The sequence below is a fragment of the Diabrotica undecimpunctata genome, chromosome 2, assembly GCF_040954645.1.
Source record: "Diabrotica undecimpunctata isolate CICGRU chromosome 2, icDiaUnde3, whole genome shotgun sequence".
Lineage (NCBI taxonomy): Eukaryota > Metazoa > Arthropoda > Insecta > Coleoptera > Chrysomelidae > Diabrotica > Diabrotica undecimpunctata.
Genome location: NC_092804.1, coordinates 62,526,035 through 62,543,889, shown reverse-complemented (window position 1 = coordinate 62,543,889; position 17,855 = coordinate 62,526,035). Strand labels below are relative to the sequence as shown.

At 31.6% G+C, this 17,855-nt stretch overlaps 1 protein-coding gene across 2 annotated transcripts in view; it reads left to right on the top strand.

The window, feature by feature from the left end:
- The window catches only part of IRSp53 (Insulin receptor substrate 53 kDa), a 633,215-nt gene that overhangs the window by 235,972 nt on the left and 379,388 nt on the right, over nucleotides 1–17,855 (top strand). For both annotated transcript variants that reach the window (XM_072523036.1, XM_072523035.1), the window contains exon 2: nucleotides 17,522–17,597. In XM_072523036.1, the coding sequence (XP_072379137.1) occupies nucleotides 17,522–17,597 (76 nt within the window). The remainder of the gene's footprint in view (nucleotides 1–17,521; nucleotides 17,598–17,855) is intronic.

Sequence of the window (17,855 nt, the reverse complement as noted above, 5' to 3'; positions counted from 1 at the left end):
TTCCTTATACCTAAAGTTAACACTTTTGGAGATAATTGTTGTTTCATGTTAAAGGTAAGATATTTTTATTGTTTTATTTTAGCACGCTGTGTATAAAGATGTTATGATTATCATTATTTGTAATTATTGGCACTTTTAAAAAATGATAGAAATGGCACATTTAACATTAAAGAATAAATATTGTCTAAATTTACTTTAAATATATTGAGATATATTTTACTTAAAAAAAGTAAGTTACCATGATAAAAGTGAAGAGCAACAACCTAGTTGTCTCTGATTGCCCAAAAGACATTAAATTCCCATCGCTCCTGGAAATCACGTACTCTTGTTAAATGTTGATTTACTTTCCTCCAGTAATTTGAACTGTGCCTATTAAATATTCCTTTTTTGTAAATTTTGATTCATCACACCATACAATATTTTTAAAAAATTCATTATCTTCTTGATATTTTATCGTTACAAATTCTATTCTTTTATTATAGTCAGTTTCCTTTGAACTGCGTAATGTCGTTTCGGGTTAAGCAGCATAGTAACTAAGAACATTAATTGTATGATAATAATTATCGACAATAGGATTTGCTTTGTTAACTTTTTATTGAAAACAACCAAAATGTGTTGAATTAGTGAATTAGTGAATACAGTGACACGGGTTTGTGGTCTATCTACATATCTTTTAGCGAATCTATCACATTTACCGTGTATTAAAAGTAAACTTAAGCATTCTTTCTTGTTTAATTCTAAATCATTTCTATCACTTTATAAAAGTACCAATAACAACAAATAATGACAAGTATGACATAATCATACACGACCTGCTAGAATAAAACAATAAATATTAATTATCTCAGAGATGCAAAACCTCAGTATTAAATGTAAAAGCTAGCCTCGAGCATACTATGGATCAGATCATAAACTGCTAAAAATAAACCGCAAGCTGAAACTACATACAACTAGAAAAATACATCATACAAAACAGCTAAGGGTAAATAATACAAAAGAATTTCAGATGAAACTGATAAACAAAGAAAAACCACAAATATTAGAAGACATAAATAAAACGTGGAATAGGCTGGATAAATTCAGCGGAAAAATAGTGCACACCGCGTAAAACTTCAAAGAACAAACATTGGATGTCATAGAAAACCTTAAAATTAGTGAAAAAAAAAAAGAGTTATGCTGCACTATACCACCAAAACAGGAAGCCACACTGAAGAAATAGCGGAACTAAACAGGAAAATAAAAGGTATGTGCACCAGAGATGAAAACAGCCATATAAATAATGTGTGTCAAGAACTGGTGCAAAGTTAAATATTTGGCCTGAGAGTTTAATCCACAACTTCAAGCCATTTAAGACCATAACCGTAAAGTAAAAATCGACATAGGGAGCATTGCGCAGACATGAAAAAATTACGGTTCAAAACTGTACAAAGACCCTTTAAAAGATGCATTAGTCTCAGAATACAAGAACTATGCAATCAGAGAGGCAGAACCAATAATCTTAAGAGCAGAAGTAGAGAAGGCTCTCAACCAACTAAGAAACAAAAAATCCCCAGTGATCGATGACATACCAGCGGAGACTCTAAAAACAATGAGCGAGATTGGCGTAGATGTTATATTGGATATGTGCAACATAATATGGAGCACAGGTGAATGGCCTGATAAGTGGTACGAATCAACATTTATCCCTATCCATAAAAAGGATTACTAACCGTAAGCAGCAATTACAGAACTATTGCCCTTATTCCTCATGTAAGCAAAGACCTGCTACATATATTCAATGAAGGGCCAAAGAACTTTCTACTCCCAGGGATAGCCGAAGAACAATGCGAACAAAAGCCAGAGAACACAACATACTAATGCTGCTCTGTTTCGAGATTACACAAAGGCTTTCGATTCAGTAAAATGGAATCCCCTTTGAAGTATATTGGAAAAATATGGAAGTACCTAACCACCTAGTTAACCTAATAAGAAATCTGTATGATAAGAACTCAGCGAAAGTAAAAATATACTTAATATATTCAGATGCGTTCAAAACAAAAAAAAAGGAACTAGACCGGGCTGCATACTATCACCATTGTTGTACAACATATATTCTAAATATATAATGAGAAAAGTACTATAGGGGTGGGATGGAGAAATCACTATGAATGATGTCAAAATTATTAGTACTACTGAACGGCTAAGTCAGATAAGCGAAGAATTCGAACTTCAGATCAACACCGGAAAAACAAAAATAATGATCGTAGACAGAGCAAATAATAATTTACCGCACGTACATTAAGTGGCGAATTTCTAGGCCGTGACAGATTGGGCTCCCTAATAACCAAGAATGGCAATTGCTCCTCAGAAATCAAGCGTAGACTAGCAATGGCCCGAACCGCAACAGCTAAACTGATTAAAATAAGTAAAATAAGCATACCTTATTTACTTCGGCCATACAGCTAGAAGAACGGGGACCATGGAACTACTGGTAGTAGAAGGAAAGGTGAAAGGCTGAAGACCAAGAGAAGGAAGATCTCCAATACGATAGGCAGACTAAATAAAGAAGTCTAGTGGGAAAATCCCTACCTGAAGCCATCCATATATCACAGGATCGCAGCCAATTGAAGCAGCAAGCCAATAATATTTAAAGTGTCACCACGCCCTGACAAGGGCTCAATGAATGAGGCGGAGGAGGACGATCAGTTATCTCCAAAAGTTATAACTTGAGGTTTGGGAAACCTGAATACTATTTGAAAGACCAATGAATTCTTTTTCACTAAAATTATAAAATACAGGGTGTTTTATTTAAAATTATTCATTTACTATGATTTTAAATTTTAAGAAATTGCGTATCATGTGTAAACACCTTGTATTGACAAATTCTATTTTGATGTAAATTCCTTAAATAATGCACAAGTTTTCAAGACATTATGTTTAAAAGGATGAGCTAATAACTTTGAAAAGTTTGTCCTTCTCTGACAAAATTTTTGAAAACACAGGAATAACTCATAAAATATGAAGTTTTTGACCTAAGGTACCTTATACAAATTGTATCCAGAATTTTACGCAAAATCTTAAAATGCCATAATATACAGGGTGTTCTATTTAAAACAACTAAGTTACTGTTCTCGTCCAGTTAACTAGAAGTGGCTTGTCTGTCAAAATATTTTCTTTAAGTTCGTCTTAACGTGTAATCCCCATAAACCAATTTGGTCCAAAGTTGTATTAACAAGATATTGAGAAAAATGATTTTTTTTTTGTATTTTTGTGTTCTACTAACTTAGCATTTCATTCTTATATATCGGCACATATCTTTGGTTTATTCACTTGGGTCGGAAACCAGTTGGTAGCTATATTACTTTTTAATTTAAATATTTGTTGCATGTTATCTATTAATAATCAATAATCTAATTTTACACATATACAGGGTGTTTCACGACTAGCTTACACAATCACAAGTTATGACGAACTAAATAGAACATCATGTATATTATTATATTTTTAGATTCTACGTAAAATTCTAGACAAAATTTGAAAAAAGTACGTCAAAACTTCATATTTTTTTAGTTATTCATATTTTGACAGATAGAGACAAACTTTTTAAAGAAAATAGCGCATCCATTTACAAATAGCGCCTTGAAATCCTTTGCGCACAAAGAGTAGGTAGCGTTCTTTCAAGAATTTATATCGAAATCGAATTTTAATCGTGATACCGTAAAGAGAATAATTAAAAATTTAACACATTAATTATTAATTTTTTAATTTTTTAAATATTTACAACAAATAGTTAAAAAGTGAAGTGAAGCTTATTGTTAATAAAAATGATCATACAATGAATGTTCTTGGTTTCTATTCTGCTTAACCCTAACCGTCAATACGTTGTGGTGAGAGGGTTGTTGATCTTTTCCAAATTTTCTATAATGCAATTTCTTAGTTTGGCGCGGTTTCAAAGTATATTATTGAGATATCTTGCAGCAGTAAGTATGCGTTCAAATAAAAAACAGGATCGATAAAACTTCTTCGACAGATTCCAACACAAACTTCACCTTTTTATGGATGTAAAGGTTATTCGACTAAAACATGAGGATCTTTAGATAATCATCATCTTAAAATATATAAAAAAAATAATGCACCCAGAATTATTAACCAAGATTGATTTGAGAAAAAGACTGTATTAAAGGTATTGTAATTATTTGGGGTAATATTAAACTATTAACAAAAGTCGGTTTTTCTTTGAATATATACTGGAATACATTGCAATTTGTAAGCTTGATACTCTAAGTATTTTTTTAACATGTGGCATATGATTATATTACGTTTGTTAAGTAATTAATAAAATTTATATTTATGGATTCCGGTCTATGATACGTTGAGGAGTTTTTATATTCTCAGCTGTACATTTAAACAAACGGTCACTCCCAGCTTTTCGACTGACGCTACCAGTATCTCTGAATAAGTGTAAAAAATATTTTAATTGTATTCTAATTTAAGATATTCTTTATAATTATCAGCCATGTAGTCTAAAATCGACTACTGCCACTGGCAATCTACTTTTACGTCTGTACGAACTTAACATTTGATATATGTTTTGTTGTTTGCTCAATGTTGAACAACATTGTTGAACAAACATATATTGGTAATCCTTTCGTATTAATCCTTAGGAATATTTAGTAGGTGGAAAAGACGGAAAAAATAATTATTCTGTTTGGTTGTATAACATATTGTTTGTAAACGTAAATAGCTAGTTTAAAATATATATCTTTTGAAGAAGTTGTACAGCGAAACTTGGTCACGTTGACGACAAACTGTGTAAATCATAAAACCGTGTGATCTTTTAATGTTTTGTTTTATTACTAACGAAGGCGTCCTGAATATTGTAAAATACGTAGAACAGAAATTAAACTTACAATAGCGACACAGCTAGAAATATCGACTCACAGTAAATGACGATTATTATACATCCGAATCCCAAAACAGAAAATAAAAACGCGGATACGCTATAGTCGACCTGCTAGAATATAATTTTTTGATTTATCGTTAAAATATAAACTAAATTTTAATACATAGACGCACTTCAATAATGTGAAAGTATCTTTAAAAGTATTCTGGATATGTTAATAAACGTTTGCATATACAGAGTAACCCAAAGCTAATTATCTATTAGCCAAGGCAAATTATCTCGAAAATTGCTAGTCATAATTGTACAAAGGTTGAGGTACACCTATTTTGGGATACGCAGATTCCATATTTGATATTTGAAATGTTGCCAGTTTTGCGGTTTTTCTTATATTATTAGTAACTTTGGTTTTTAGTATTCATCACCCTGTATATTCAGTCATTATTGGAATCTCCTATTTAATACGAGTTTAATCATATGTAACACTTATGATTTTATGTAGTCTGAAAGGTCTTAAATACATAAAACAGAAGTCTGGCAACGCCTAATTGTTTCAATAAATTTTTTAATACTACAAAATTTTTAATACTACAGCTACATTAAAACGTAACAGATAGATTACAACATTTTTTAACATAATGGTTACTTTATCAAGTGTTCAAAATGTGCTTTATTTCTGAGTTGACAGTACCCTAATCGATGGTAGAATGAGTCTACCATATTTCTCCATAATTGTCTAGAAATTATTCGAGATTCACCGATAATTCGTTGCCTTGGCTCTGCAAGACTTGCTGGTTTGATTTTGTAAACTGAATTTTTTAAGTATCCCCAATAAAAATATTCTTTAGGATTGAAATCAGGTGGACGTGGATGACATTCAATTCTATCTCATCTACCAATCCATCGTCCGGGAAATATCTCATCTAAACAACGCCGAACATTTACACCAAAATTAGATAGAGCTCCATCTTGCTGAAAGCATATCTGATAGGTACAACAAGTTTCTCAGTATAGGTACAATTTCATTTCTAAGTAACATTTCGTAACTATCTGACGTTAAATTTCCTTTGATAAAAAATGGCCCAATTAACAGAGTACCTACTATGCTTAACCATACATTTAATTTTTGTGGTCTTTGAGTATGGTTTTCACTCATCCAGTGTGGATTTACGTCACTCCAGTACCTTAAATTGTGTCGATTTACATGTTTATACAGTGTAAAGGTTGCTCCATCGAAAAAACATATTCTGTTAAACGAAATTTTCATCATTTTCAATTGTATCCATCATTACCTCAGTAAACTCTAATCTACGATCGAAGTCATCTTGACTTAATGCTTGCAATAAGTTAATTTTGTATGGTTAAAATTTATTCTTACGTAATACACGTAATAATGAAGAACAACCTACATCATGCACTTGTGCAACCCTGCGTGAGGATGTATCTAGATCTCCAACAAAATTTTGCATTACATCTAAAGTTTTGTTTTCATTCATAACTCTTTTTGGTCTACCTGATTGGTATCTATCTTTTACTTCTCCAGATTCCTCAATTGGCTTTACAGTTTTTTGTACCGTCGCCTTATAAATAGGAGAACGGTTTGGGAAAGTATCATTGAACAAGTTGGTTATTTCACAATAAGACCTTTTTCTGTTACTTTTTCTGTTACCGTACCCTCTTATCATTAGAATAGTAATTCGTTCTTTTTCCTTAAGAGTCATTTTAGAGAAGCAATTTATCTTGAAGAACTTTTCGACACAACACAACTACTGTCAGTTTTAGTAAATAATGTAAACGGTGAATACATGTAAAAATCACAGCATTCTACATTTAAATATTTTAATTTATTAAAATCTACATATTTTGCACTGTTTTATGTATTTAATACCTTTCAGACTACATAGAATCATAAGTGTTACATATGGTTAAACTCGTATTGAATAGAAGATTCCAATGACTGAATGTACAGGGCAATGAATTTTAAAAACCAAAGTTACTAATAATATAACATAAGAGATATATAATATAAGAGAAAATCTGGCAACATTGCAAATATCAAATTTGGAATCTCCGTATCCTAAAATAGGTGTACCTCAAATTTTGTACAATTATGACTAGCAATTTACGAAATAATTGGCAATTTCCAGACTTTTGGGCAACTCTGTATACAGACGAAACATATTTGTGTAAATATTTGTGACTACAATGATCATGAGGATAATGATGTTATTAGTCAACAACTTATTGATTCTGTAGTATATTTTTTACATTTATATAAATATTCTATTCTTATTTTACAGCTTAAACCACGTTTGGATCGTCGATTATGACAAGGATAAACTTGATAAACTTCTGATCCAACCGGAATATTTCTTTTTCTAATATCGAATTCGAAAGTGGGTTTTTGACCCTTGGTTTAGTTACGAAAAGTGATCTTTGGCATCCCTCGGTGCGACAAAGTTATTTCCCTCCCTGGGGAAGAAATTGATTACCGAACGATATCAGGGATGGCGTGAGAGATTTGTGACACATTGATAATTTTGACCCTCGAAGTTCATAAATTAGAACTCAAATTTTTCCTAAGTTTAAGAATGTTTTAAAAATTATCTTTTTTTATCGAATTTGGAAATATCAATTTTCTTAAAAGTTGTGGAAACTGAAAAAGTTTTGGCTTTTAGCTTACTTGTTAACAGTTGTTTGAACTTTGAACTGGTTTAATTTTTGTTATATTTTCCTCAACGATTTTGTCTTTTTAAACTGAAATGTAATTGTAATTTTAAAAACAGTTGTTGCAAGCAGAACTGCCAAAAAATCAACACCTACGTAGGAGGTAGAAGATGCAGAGAGAGTTGGAGATTGATTAAAAGTATGAGAAATAATAAGAAAAGAGACGTTATATCACCAATAACAGAAAAATGGGAAGAATATTTCAAAAAATTACTAACAGAACAAAGACCAGAATTTACTAACATGGAAGACAATACGATAGGTATACGTATAAATTCATCACCATTACAAATAAGTAAATGAGAGATGGAAAATAACCAAATCCCTGAAAAATGGAAAATCCCCTGGTCCTGGTGACATCCCTGCAGAATTAGTGAAAGTCGGCACAGACAAACTCCAGGAACAGTTAAGAAAACTCTTTCAAGACTGCTTTAATGGGGCCGAATTACCAAAAGAATGGAAATTATCTATCATGTCAACTATCCAAAAAAGGGGAGCAAGGATCAGTGTGAAAATTACAGAGGAATTGCGGTAAACAGCACAATAAGTAGGATGTATGGGAAACTTATTAAGAACAAAATAGAAAATGACTATAGAGATTACGAAGCAGAGGAGCAAGCTAGTTTTGGAGCTGGGCGATCCACAGTAGACCACTTGTACTCTATTACGCAAGTTATTGGGAAAAAAACAGCCGTCAATAAAGAAGTTCACCTGGTGTACATAGACTCACAAAAAGCATATGCCAGTGTACCCCTCAGTAAACTATGGTCAACCTTAGAGCAAACCAACATGAAGCATGGTCTTATCAAAGCAGTCCAAAGTCTGTATAATGTAACGACTGCAAAAATTAAAACTGGATCAAGAATATCTGAGGGATTTAAGGTCACGAAAGGACTAAAGCAGGGTTGCTGTATTTCGCCTACCCTTTTCAAAATTTATCTGGAACAAGCACTCAAGCTGTGGAAAAGAAAATGTAATGGCATGGGAATCCCTCTCAACGACGAGACTACACTGTACACCTTATGTTTCGCTGATGACCAAATACTGATTGCTCGTGATCATGACGACTTGAGGTACATGACTCGGAAGCTAATAGAAGAATATAACAAATGGGGTCTCGAAGTCAACATTACGAAAACTGAAACCATGTGTATTGGAGGGACAAAGCAGTCCATTATATTAGACGATGGGGTAGAAATTAGACACTGTGATGAATACAAGTACCTGGGTATGAAGATAACTCAAGATGGAACACTCGATGCTGCTATAAAAGACAGAAACATACAGGGTAGAAAAGCCATATCCATGATGAACGGCATTCTGTGGGACCAAACAATATCTAAAGCGAACAAACAACTCATATACAACACCATACTTAAAAGTGTAATCACATATGGCAGTGAAGTTTTTTCAATGAAACAAAGAACAGAGAAACTGTTACTAGCAACAGAAATGGACTTCTGGAGAAGAGCAGCAGGCAAATCAAAAAGAGATCGGAAGAATCGGATAGATCAAATGAGAGAATACGAGAAATGGTGGGAGTCAAGCATACAATAGTTGATGACATAAAAACAAAACAGTTAATATGGTACGGCCATGTACAGAGAATTCCAGATGACAGGATTCCGAAACAGATTTTGACGTGGACACCACAAGGAAGAAGAAAAAAAAGGAAGGCCGAGAAGAAGCTGGAGAGAGGGAATTGAAAAAGAACTAGAGGAAAGAAAAATCCCTTCACGCCTATTGTTAAATAGAGAAGAATGGCGGTTAGGAGTCGGAAGGCATCGGAGAACGCTGTGAACCGATAGTAGTAGTAGTAGTAGTAGTGTTGCAAGCAGTTGTTCTAAAGAATTAAAAAATTTGAGGTTATAAACTTCTGTAACCGATAACCGACCGATCAAACCAAAATATGTTAACAAGTATTATCGAAACCTAATGAGGCAACATTAATTAATAAAACAATAATAAAAACAGAATGAGTTATAACAAGAAAACTGAATATAGTATCCGGTGTCAGAAAAGTCGATACCCTTAGACTACTCCAAATATACTTTGCTATACAAGAATGCTGTTCTGATAGGTGACAATAAAGACGATCTACAACGCCCCCAACGATGCCAATTTGTAATAAATCAGCACATTATAAATTAAGTAATGAATTTTAATTATTTAGTGATGAAGACATTCAGCAAGACATTCAGCAATAAATAAAGTGAACTAAAAAAGAGATCAAAAAGCCGCAAACCTCCTTCTTCTTTATCCTTTTTATAAGCAATTCTACTTATTTTACTGATATTTTTCTATTAGTTAGTGATTACTGATATTTTTCTATTAATTAGTGATTTATCTCTTGCTATTTTGACCACACGAGTCTGCCTCATTCTGCTTGTGTGGTTACTCCATTCTTTTTTTCTATTTAATATTTATTCGTTTATACACTGTATGTTACATTTTGTTCTAATGTCTTCCCAAGAGAATTGGGAGTGTGTCATATGTTTACAGAGCACTTAGAGCGGATGGGTCTAGATCGAATTACAAAGTAGGCCGAAACATAAAAACTTGGCATAAAAGAAGTACACCCGTTATTTCCCAAAATTTTGGTACGATGTATGATGTTATAAGAAGCTAGATGGCAAAAGAAAAAGAAGAGAAGAAACTTCTGTTATATAAAAATTATACTTTGGTACATCATGTAATGGTACTAACTAAAATCTTGATATTTATGTTCTTTTTCCATGGTCCTGCAAAGAACAAAACTTTATTAAAATATATTTTAACGAAATAAAATTTTTATTGAACTTATCTATCATTCTGCTATAACATTTCTAAACTCCCATTTATTATAGTAGTTAAACCTTTTTTTCACAAATAAGTCAGTAAACTTTATTCACTGAACCTAGTCTTAACCACAAGTATCTAGTCAATTTAGTAATTAATTTTTTGCTACCTTTGTCAAATTTTGACTTTTGACAGTCATGGGTTCTGATAGTTCAGACAGTTCCGACCAATGCCCTCATGACGAATTAAATCTAGCAAAGCGATTGTTTAAGGCTAGAGTAATCTGGCAGAAGCCATCTGCCAAATGCTACAACCACTTTTGGTTCTCTTAGCGACAGTTTCCAATGCAAACAAATGATTCGATTCTTACTCCAGTCTGTTGGCCTCGATAATCGTAGGCACAGATTTAGGTATTAATCTGAATTTGGTTTCGAACAATTAAAAATCTTTGGTTTTCTAGGATTTTATAATAAACAAACAAACTTTATTATATTATAGTTATTATACAAACATTAACAAACTTAAATGACTATAAGTTTATTTTAAAACATACATTCTTCTTCTTCTTCCTACTTTATAAATAGGCTTAATGCCTGTTTTACTTCGGTTTTTAGCCTCAATTGACGTTGTCTGACCATCTTCGCCTCGGTCGTCTCAATGATCTTCTTCCATTTGGCGATTTGTCTCTCGCTATTCGTACTATTCTATTTTCTGTCATTCTTTCGATGTGTTGATTCCATTCCACTTTTCTTCTTTTGGTCCACGCGTCTATTTCCTCTATACCACATCTCGCTCGTATTTCCCCACTTCTTACTCTGTCTCTTAGAGTTTGGTTTGTTATTTTTCTTAAGACTTTCATTTCTGTTGTTTCCAGTAGTCTTTGTGTTTTCACCGTGTCTACTCTTGTTTCCGCTGTGTATGTCATTATCGGTCTTATTGTTGATTTATATATCCTGGTTTTCGTTTCCGTTGTGAGGTATTTGTTTCTCCAGATTGTGTTGTTGAGATATCCTGCTACTCTGTTTGCCATGTTCACTTGTTTTTGTACTTCTTTTTCCACTTTTCCGTAGCTTGACACTTTTATCCCAGGTATTCAGTTGCCATCACTTGTTCTATTATTTTGTTATTTACGACTAGTTTACATCGTCTCGGTTCCGCTATCGTTTTAGTTTTCTCTGTTGAGATCTTCATGTTGTATATGAGCGCCGTATCTTCGAATTCTTTAATTAATCTTTGTAGGTCATCTTCATTTTCGGCTGTTATTATGGCGTCGTCGGCGTAGCATATTATCCTTATTTCCTTTTCTCCCATTCTATATCCTCTTCTTTTTTTAACTTTCGTGATGATTTCATCCATTATCAGATTAAATAATATTGGGCTCAGCGAACCTCCTTGTCTAATGCCAGTTTCATATTTGATAGGTTGCGATAGTTTTCCTTTACATCTTACCATAGCTATGTTATCTTTATAATAAATATTCTCAATGGTTTTTACTAAATCCAGTGATATTCCCTTTTCATATAATAAATGTATCGCGTCCCGAATTCTCACTCTATCAAACGCTTTCTTCAAATCGATCAGACAAATATATGCTGGTTTGTTGTATTACAGCGAATTTTCTTTAATTTGTCTTATTACAAAAACTGCATCCGTGCATTATCTTCCTGTCCGAAATCCTTGCTGTTCCTCTGGCAGAGATATTCGTTCGTTTATTTTTGTGGCTATTATTCTTGTTGTCAATTTGAGTGTTGTATTTAATAGATTTATTGCTTGATAATTATTGGGGCCTTTCTTATCTTCTTTTTTGAAGAGCATCACCATGATCGCTCTCCTCCATTCATCTGGTATTCTGTTCGTGGTGATTATTTTATTAATAAGAAGTTGCAGTTGTTCAAGGTTGTTCAAGGTGATCACCTCCATATTTTAAGAGTTCATTTGGTATTTGATCTTCTCCCGGTGACTTTTTGTTTTTTAATTTGTTTATTCCTTCTTTCACATCGTTTTGGGAGATTTCGGTCTTTTCCTCACTTATTATATTTGGCGTTTCTAGTAAAGGTTCTTCGTTTTGTTTTTTAAACATTTCTGTCAGGAAGGCCATCCATGTATCCTCTTGTATGTGTTCTATTTCAACTAGTTCTTTCATTTCTCTTCTTTGTTGTCTTATAAAGCGCCATATTTGTTTCTGTTGTCCATAGAAATCCATCTCTACTCCTTTTGTGAATCTTTCCCAGTAAAGTAAAACATACATTAAAGTATTATAGATACATATAATCTATAAAAAATATTTATTGGTTTATTTATAATGCTCAATTGCCTTTATTTTATATCCTAATAATATTTTACTGGAAATCCTAATTAATATCTTATAATTATACTTAGATTTAAAATGTTGAATATTTCGTGAATATATCTAGTATCAAAGAACATGAGCACTTAAAAAATGTTACAACTGATAAAAGTCAAGAACTCGGGAACTACCAAATATTATATAATATTGTCCTATAAAACCTTTTTACTCTTAGTAGCCTTCATAGTACTTTTCTCTTAGTTGCTGTCTTATTATTTCAAATCGATGCATTCTAAAGAAATTTAGAATAGAAAAAATAATCAAAAATATAATTCAAAACAACATGACTTCCAAATGTACGAAACCAAGATACATAAAATGTAACTTTGTTTTTAAGTCAAAAATTTCCAATACGTCCTCATACATTTTCGGATGGAACTTCAAAAACTAAAATGTACTTTTCAGTTCTAAAGGGATAAACTTATTAAAAGTTTGAGAGCTATCTATAAACTGAGAAAGATTCAGGATCAGATAATAAATCGAAATGGTTAAATAACTTTATTTTAAAATAGCAGCTTTAGATACTTTACTCTTGCGATGAGAAGCGTAAATATAAATTTTCTTAACGTACCTGAGAACTTTATAGGTATCAGAAATGTACGATTTTATGTCATAGAATATACTGGAGTTGAATAAAAGAGTTTTGCCATCGTCCACACAGAATATAGCGTAAGCGAATTTGAAGTAAATGGATAATCTAAAACAGATAATGTGGATGCTTCTTTCACCCAACACAACGCAAGAAAAAAAAACTAAACTGGTTGATTATAAAAGCGTCCGATTAACTAATCTTTGTCGAAGCAAAGTGTAGTTCGATGTTAAAGTAACAGTAGATTTTTTCTGCACACGGTTAATTGAAAATAACTAAGTTTCAATAAGCGCTTTGCTATGTCGAGTATGTATGTTTAATACGTACTAAAACCGCAATGTGATTTAAGAGGGGAAATATTTAATTGTACATAGAGCGCGTGATATAAATTGTGCACTTGTAAGTAATTGTCCTACTAAGGACCAGAGATGTGTATCTTAGAAGCAAGGGGCCAGCATTTTATAGGGATTTAATCTAGGAGAAATTTAACAATATTTTTTGTGGCTTTCTAGTTTTTAGACTCACAAGCAATAAAATGTTTTTTTATGATTGATTATTAAAACCTTTTAGTGAGAATATAACGATAAAAAATACAGGTGTATATATAAAACGAATAGCAATGATGATTGCCAAACTCCGTTTGGCTTAATTAATATGGTTTTTTTTTTATAAATTTTGACCTTAATTAACAGACGACTAGTTTGGCGATTCAAATGTTATGTAAAGACAAAAGGGGACTGTTTTAGGCAAGTGTCGATTTACATTGATTTTAGTGTCGCAGGGTCGACGCCACAGATATTATGTAACTAATTTTTTCTTATATGAAGGAGTATCGAATAATAAAATTTTAGAGATTTATGAGGTAAAAAATTAAAAGACATTTATCCAAAACTTAACCTTTTTTAAAGTAAAATAGATATATTGATGGGAAATATATTAGGGCCTTACTACGATATGTCACAAATTTTAACAACTCATATTCGTCATGTTTAGAAAACATTATATTTAGATTCGCTGTAGTTAGGTCTTATATTGTAAAATTGATAAACATTAATGTATTTTACTATATTAAAATTATATATATATTCCTTCTTTTTTGACACATCTATTAGTCAAATAATACTTTGCTATAACATTTTACCACCAAGGGAGAATATGAAACTATTTTCTTGTGGCATTTTTAAGATAACAATATTTTGTATGGGATTAAATCATAGTTGATTGTAATGAGAATTGCATTTTACATTTTATAACGTTTATAATTTTTAATCCGGAAAACGTTTCCAAAAGTCTTTAAAATAAAATGAATAAAATCGTAACCACACCAAATTGGCAGTTGACCTAGATGACCTCGTTCTTGTAGGCATTAGCCATATTTTTGAGTGAATTCTGAGATGTATTCTTGTACTCTGGGATTAATATAAAATTCTGATATTTTTGTTAATTATATTTATATATATATATATGATATGTCTCTGATCTGACATTAACTCGATAAAGTTGTTAGATTATTATTATTCTTTCAGTATTGGTAAGCACATTCTGCAATCTAAAATATTCTGCAACAGTCTACATATTTTTTTTTCTTAGAAAAATGAAGGTTGCTTTTAATCTGTTCTTTTCTTTAATACTACACTATTAATGCATTTTTCTATTGCACTCTGTGCTTATTATCTGTTAAAGTCTTTGTTTTTAATGTTGATGTTCGTAATCTTAAATCGTGCTGACTTATACTAACACTTATTAGTCTTAAATTTTCTCCCAGAAAATTGTTGCATTCACAAGGTATTTCATAAATGCAGTTCTTTGATATCCCCTTATGTTGCTGGATTTGGTTTTAAAAAGAGAAGATCCCAGTGTGTTGGTTATTTTGAATGTGCTTGTTGTTTTCTATCCTTTTTTGCCGTTAGGACGCGGAGGAGTGGTTGGCGGGTTAAAATTTTGCTTAATCTTATTTTTTCATTACATTGGATGAAAAAAAAAAAATAAAAAAAAATTTAATTCTATGAGTGAGGGCATTTTGCCTGTTTTAACCGGGATATTTTTTGTCGCTGGAGAAAAAAAGCACGAAACAGATCAGAATGGAGAAGAATCCTGGAACATGCCATGACCCAAAAAGGGTTGTCAAGCCAGTGATGATAATGATGATACATTTTGTCGACAAATTAAAAAAATCAAGAAGTATTGACAAAAACAGATTACAGTAGAGTTATTCTAATTCTCTAATTTAAGAAATACCATCCATCTAAAATAACAAACTGAAGTAAAACCCATAGACTGGATTTTGAAAATGGTTTACATATTTATTTTATTTTTAGTTATTGTGTATTACGTTTTTTCGTATAATCGTATTGTTTTCTTCTAAAAAATAAAAAAATTAAAAACAAATTAACCTATAAATGTGTAAAATAGTTATCAAAAATGCGTTTGAACAAAAATTATGCTAAATCTGTACAATTTGCTCACACACTTGACTAAAAGAATTTGGTATTGCAATGTCTGAATTATCCTCCCTACACTTACGCCACAATTGGACCATTGTGAACCACCCTCCTCTTATTCAGTTATTTCACCGCTTTAAAGTATGTGAGTAGGGGCTTCAGGAGGAATTTCTTTGTTTCGGAAAAAAGGAGAAAAATAAAAACCAAATCAAATCCCTTTCAAATGCAGTGTTATCGGGGTTAGATTGAAAAGTTGTTTGAAGGTTTGAGTAAAGCTTTATTTTTGACTTTATTACAAGTAACAGTTGTTTATTATTATTTTAATATAAATTTTATTGTTTAAAAACAGTTTAGGACTAAAACTAATTAAACATTTTAGTTGCAAATATTAATTGTTTTAAATCAATTTTCTTGTAGTATATTAATATTATTTACTATTTTTATTGTAAATTTTACTGGAAAAAAAAATTCAGCTTAAAATACGCTTATTTTGATTTCCACTTCAGAAAACCGTCATCAAAATAAACTTATTTTAAACTGAAATTGTGGTTAATTCTAGAAACATTTGGAACTCATGAGTACGACCACATTTTCTGCACTGATCACTCTTCCTTGAGTTTTTCTCCTGTTCCCATCTTCTGTTTTTTCCAGTATAGTAGTTATTATTTGAAGCTTTTCCCCTTGTCGTTTGATTACCATTTCCCCTTTTGCAGAATGAATAGTTGTCCTGTTTGTCTTGACTGAACTTTTTTAAGCTGGATTTTTAAAATTTCATATGCTCTACACATATTATTATACCTATTATTGAGTTTAGAACATCTCCAAATTTACAATTTTTTGCCAATTTACGTAAGTCCGTTAGGTAAGTATCAAATAACTCTCCTTCTTGTTTTCTATTGTAGAATAAAAATCTTTAGTAGATCACATTCATTTCAGGGGTGAAGTAGTTCTTTAATACACCCAATACTGTATCATATGATTTTCTTTGTGCATCCATTAACTTTAAGGTGTTAAACATATCAAGTCCTTTATCTCTAAACAATTTAACAGTGGAGCAATTTTTGCTGTGTCTTTCTTTTCTGCTTTCCACTGGCCAAGATGTAAATTTCAAAAGTCTGTTTGAATCGCCGAAAGTTTTTAGCCACGTAATCTTCAAATTATAATGGCTGAGGTATTCTAAACTACATATTGTTTTTATTCTAACTACTTTTTGTTTCGTTTTAATTTGGAAGCAACAGGTTTCATTAACCACCAGACTGCGCCTTGTAATAAGGTTTAATACTGGCTCTTCTACATTTTGATTACTTTCTTCTATAATAATAATCTGTTCTATATGCTTAACCTCTATTTCTGCAATAAGACCTGGTTACACCTGCCCAGTGTCATGGTCCTGTCAACCAACATCACCTAAAGTGACCCAAGCTATCCATGATCACAGGACTTTTCATTCATGAACTCTTAAGTCTTATTACACCTACCTCTATATCCATGAAATATAGAATGTCACTCCATTTTTACTATTCGTTACAGGTTAGTTAAACATAAGATTTACCATAACTCTTGTACACTATTACATATAAACGTAGCGGAGCCGATCACGATCAACGATAAAAACCGATTAATTAAATCAGATTCTGACCAGTGTACCTATTTAATTGATAATACTCGTACAAAATTTAAATATGCAAAAACGAATTGTTTTTTAATACTTTGTTTTATATCATATAAACAAGATATTTTATTTTTGTTATTTGTTTCAGAATATTCTGGATAAATTTAATCCAGGAGCCCGGCAAATGATAAATGCTGGAAAAGCTTACTTAAAAGCTCTTCACGGTAAGTTTATCTTCTATTATTAGCACAAATATATATTTTTACCTCAATTTATTTCAGTATTTCCAACCAAGCATTTAAGTATTTACTTCTATCATTATTATTTTTTAATATTTTTTGATTACATGTAGTATTTCATTGCGTACTAACTTATTAACAATTATAAAAATGATGGTTTATTTAGTCAACGAATGTCATTAAGATAACAAAAATAAGTAATATATTGTATTGGAAAATGTATTTTTATTTGATTTGGCTTTA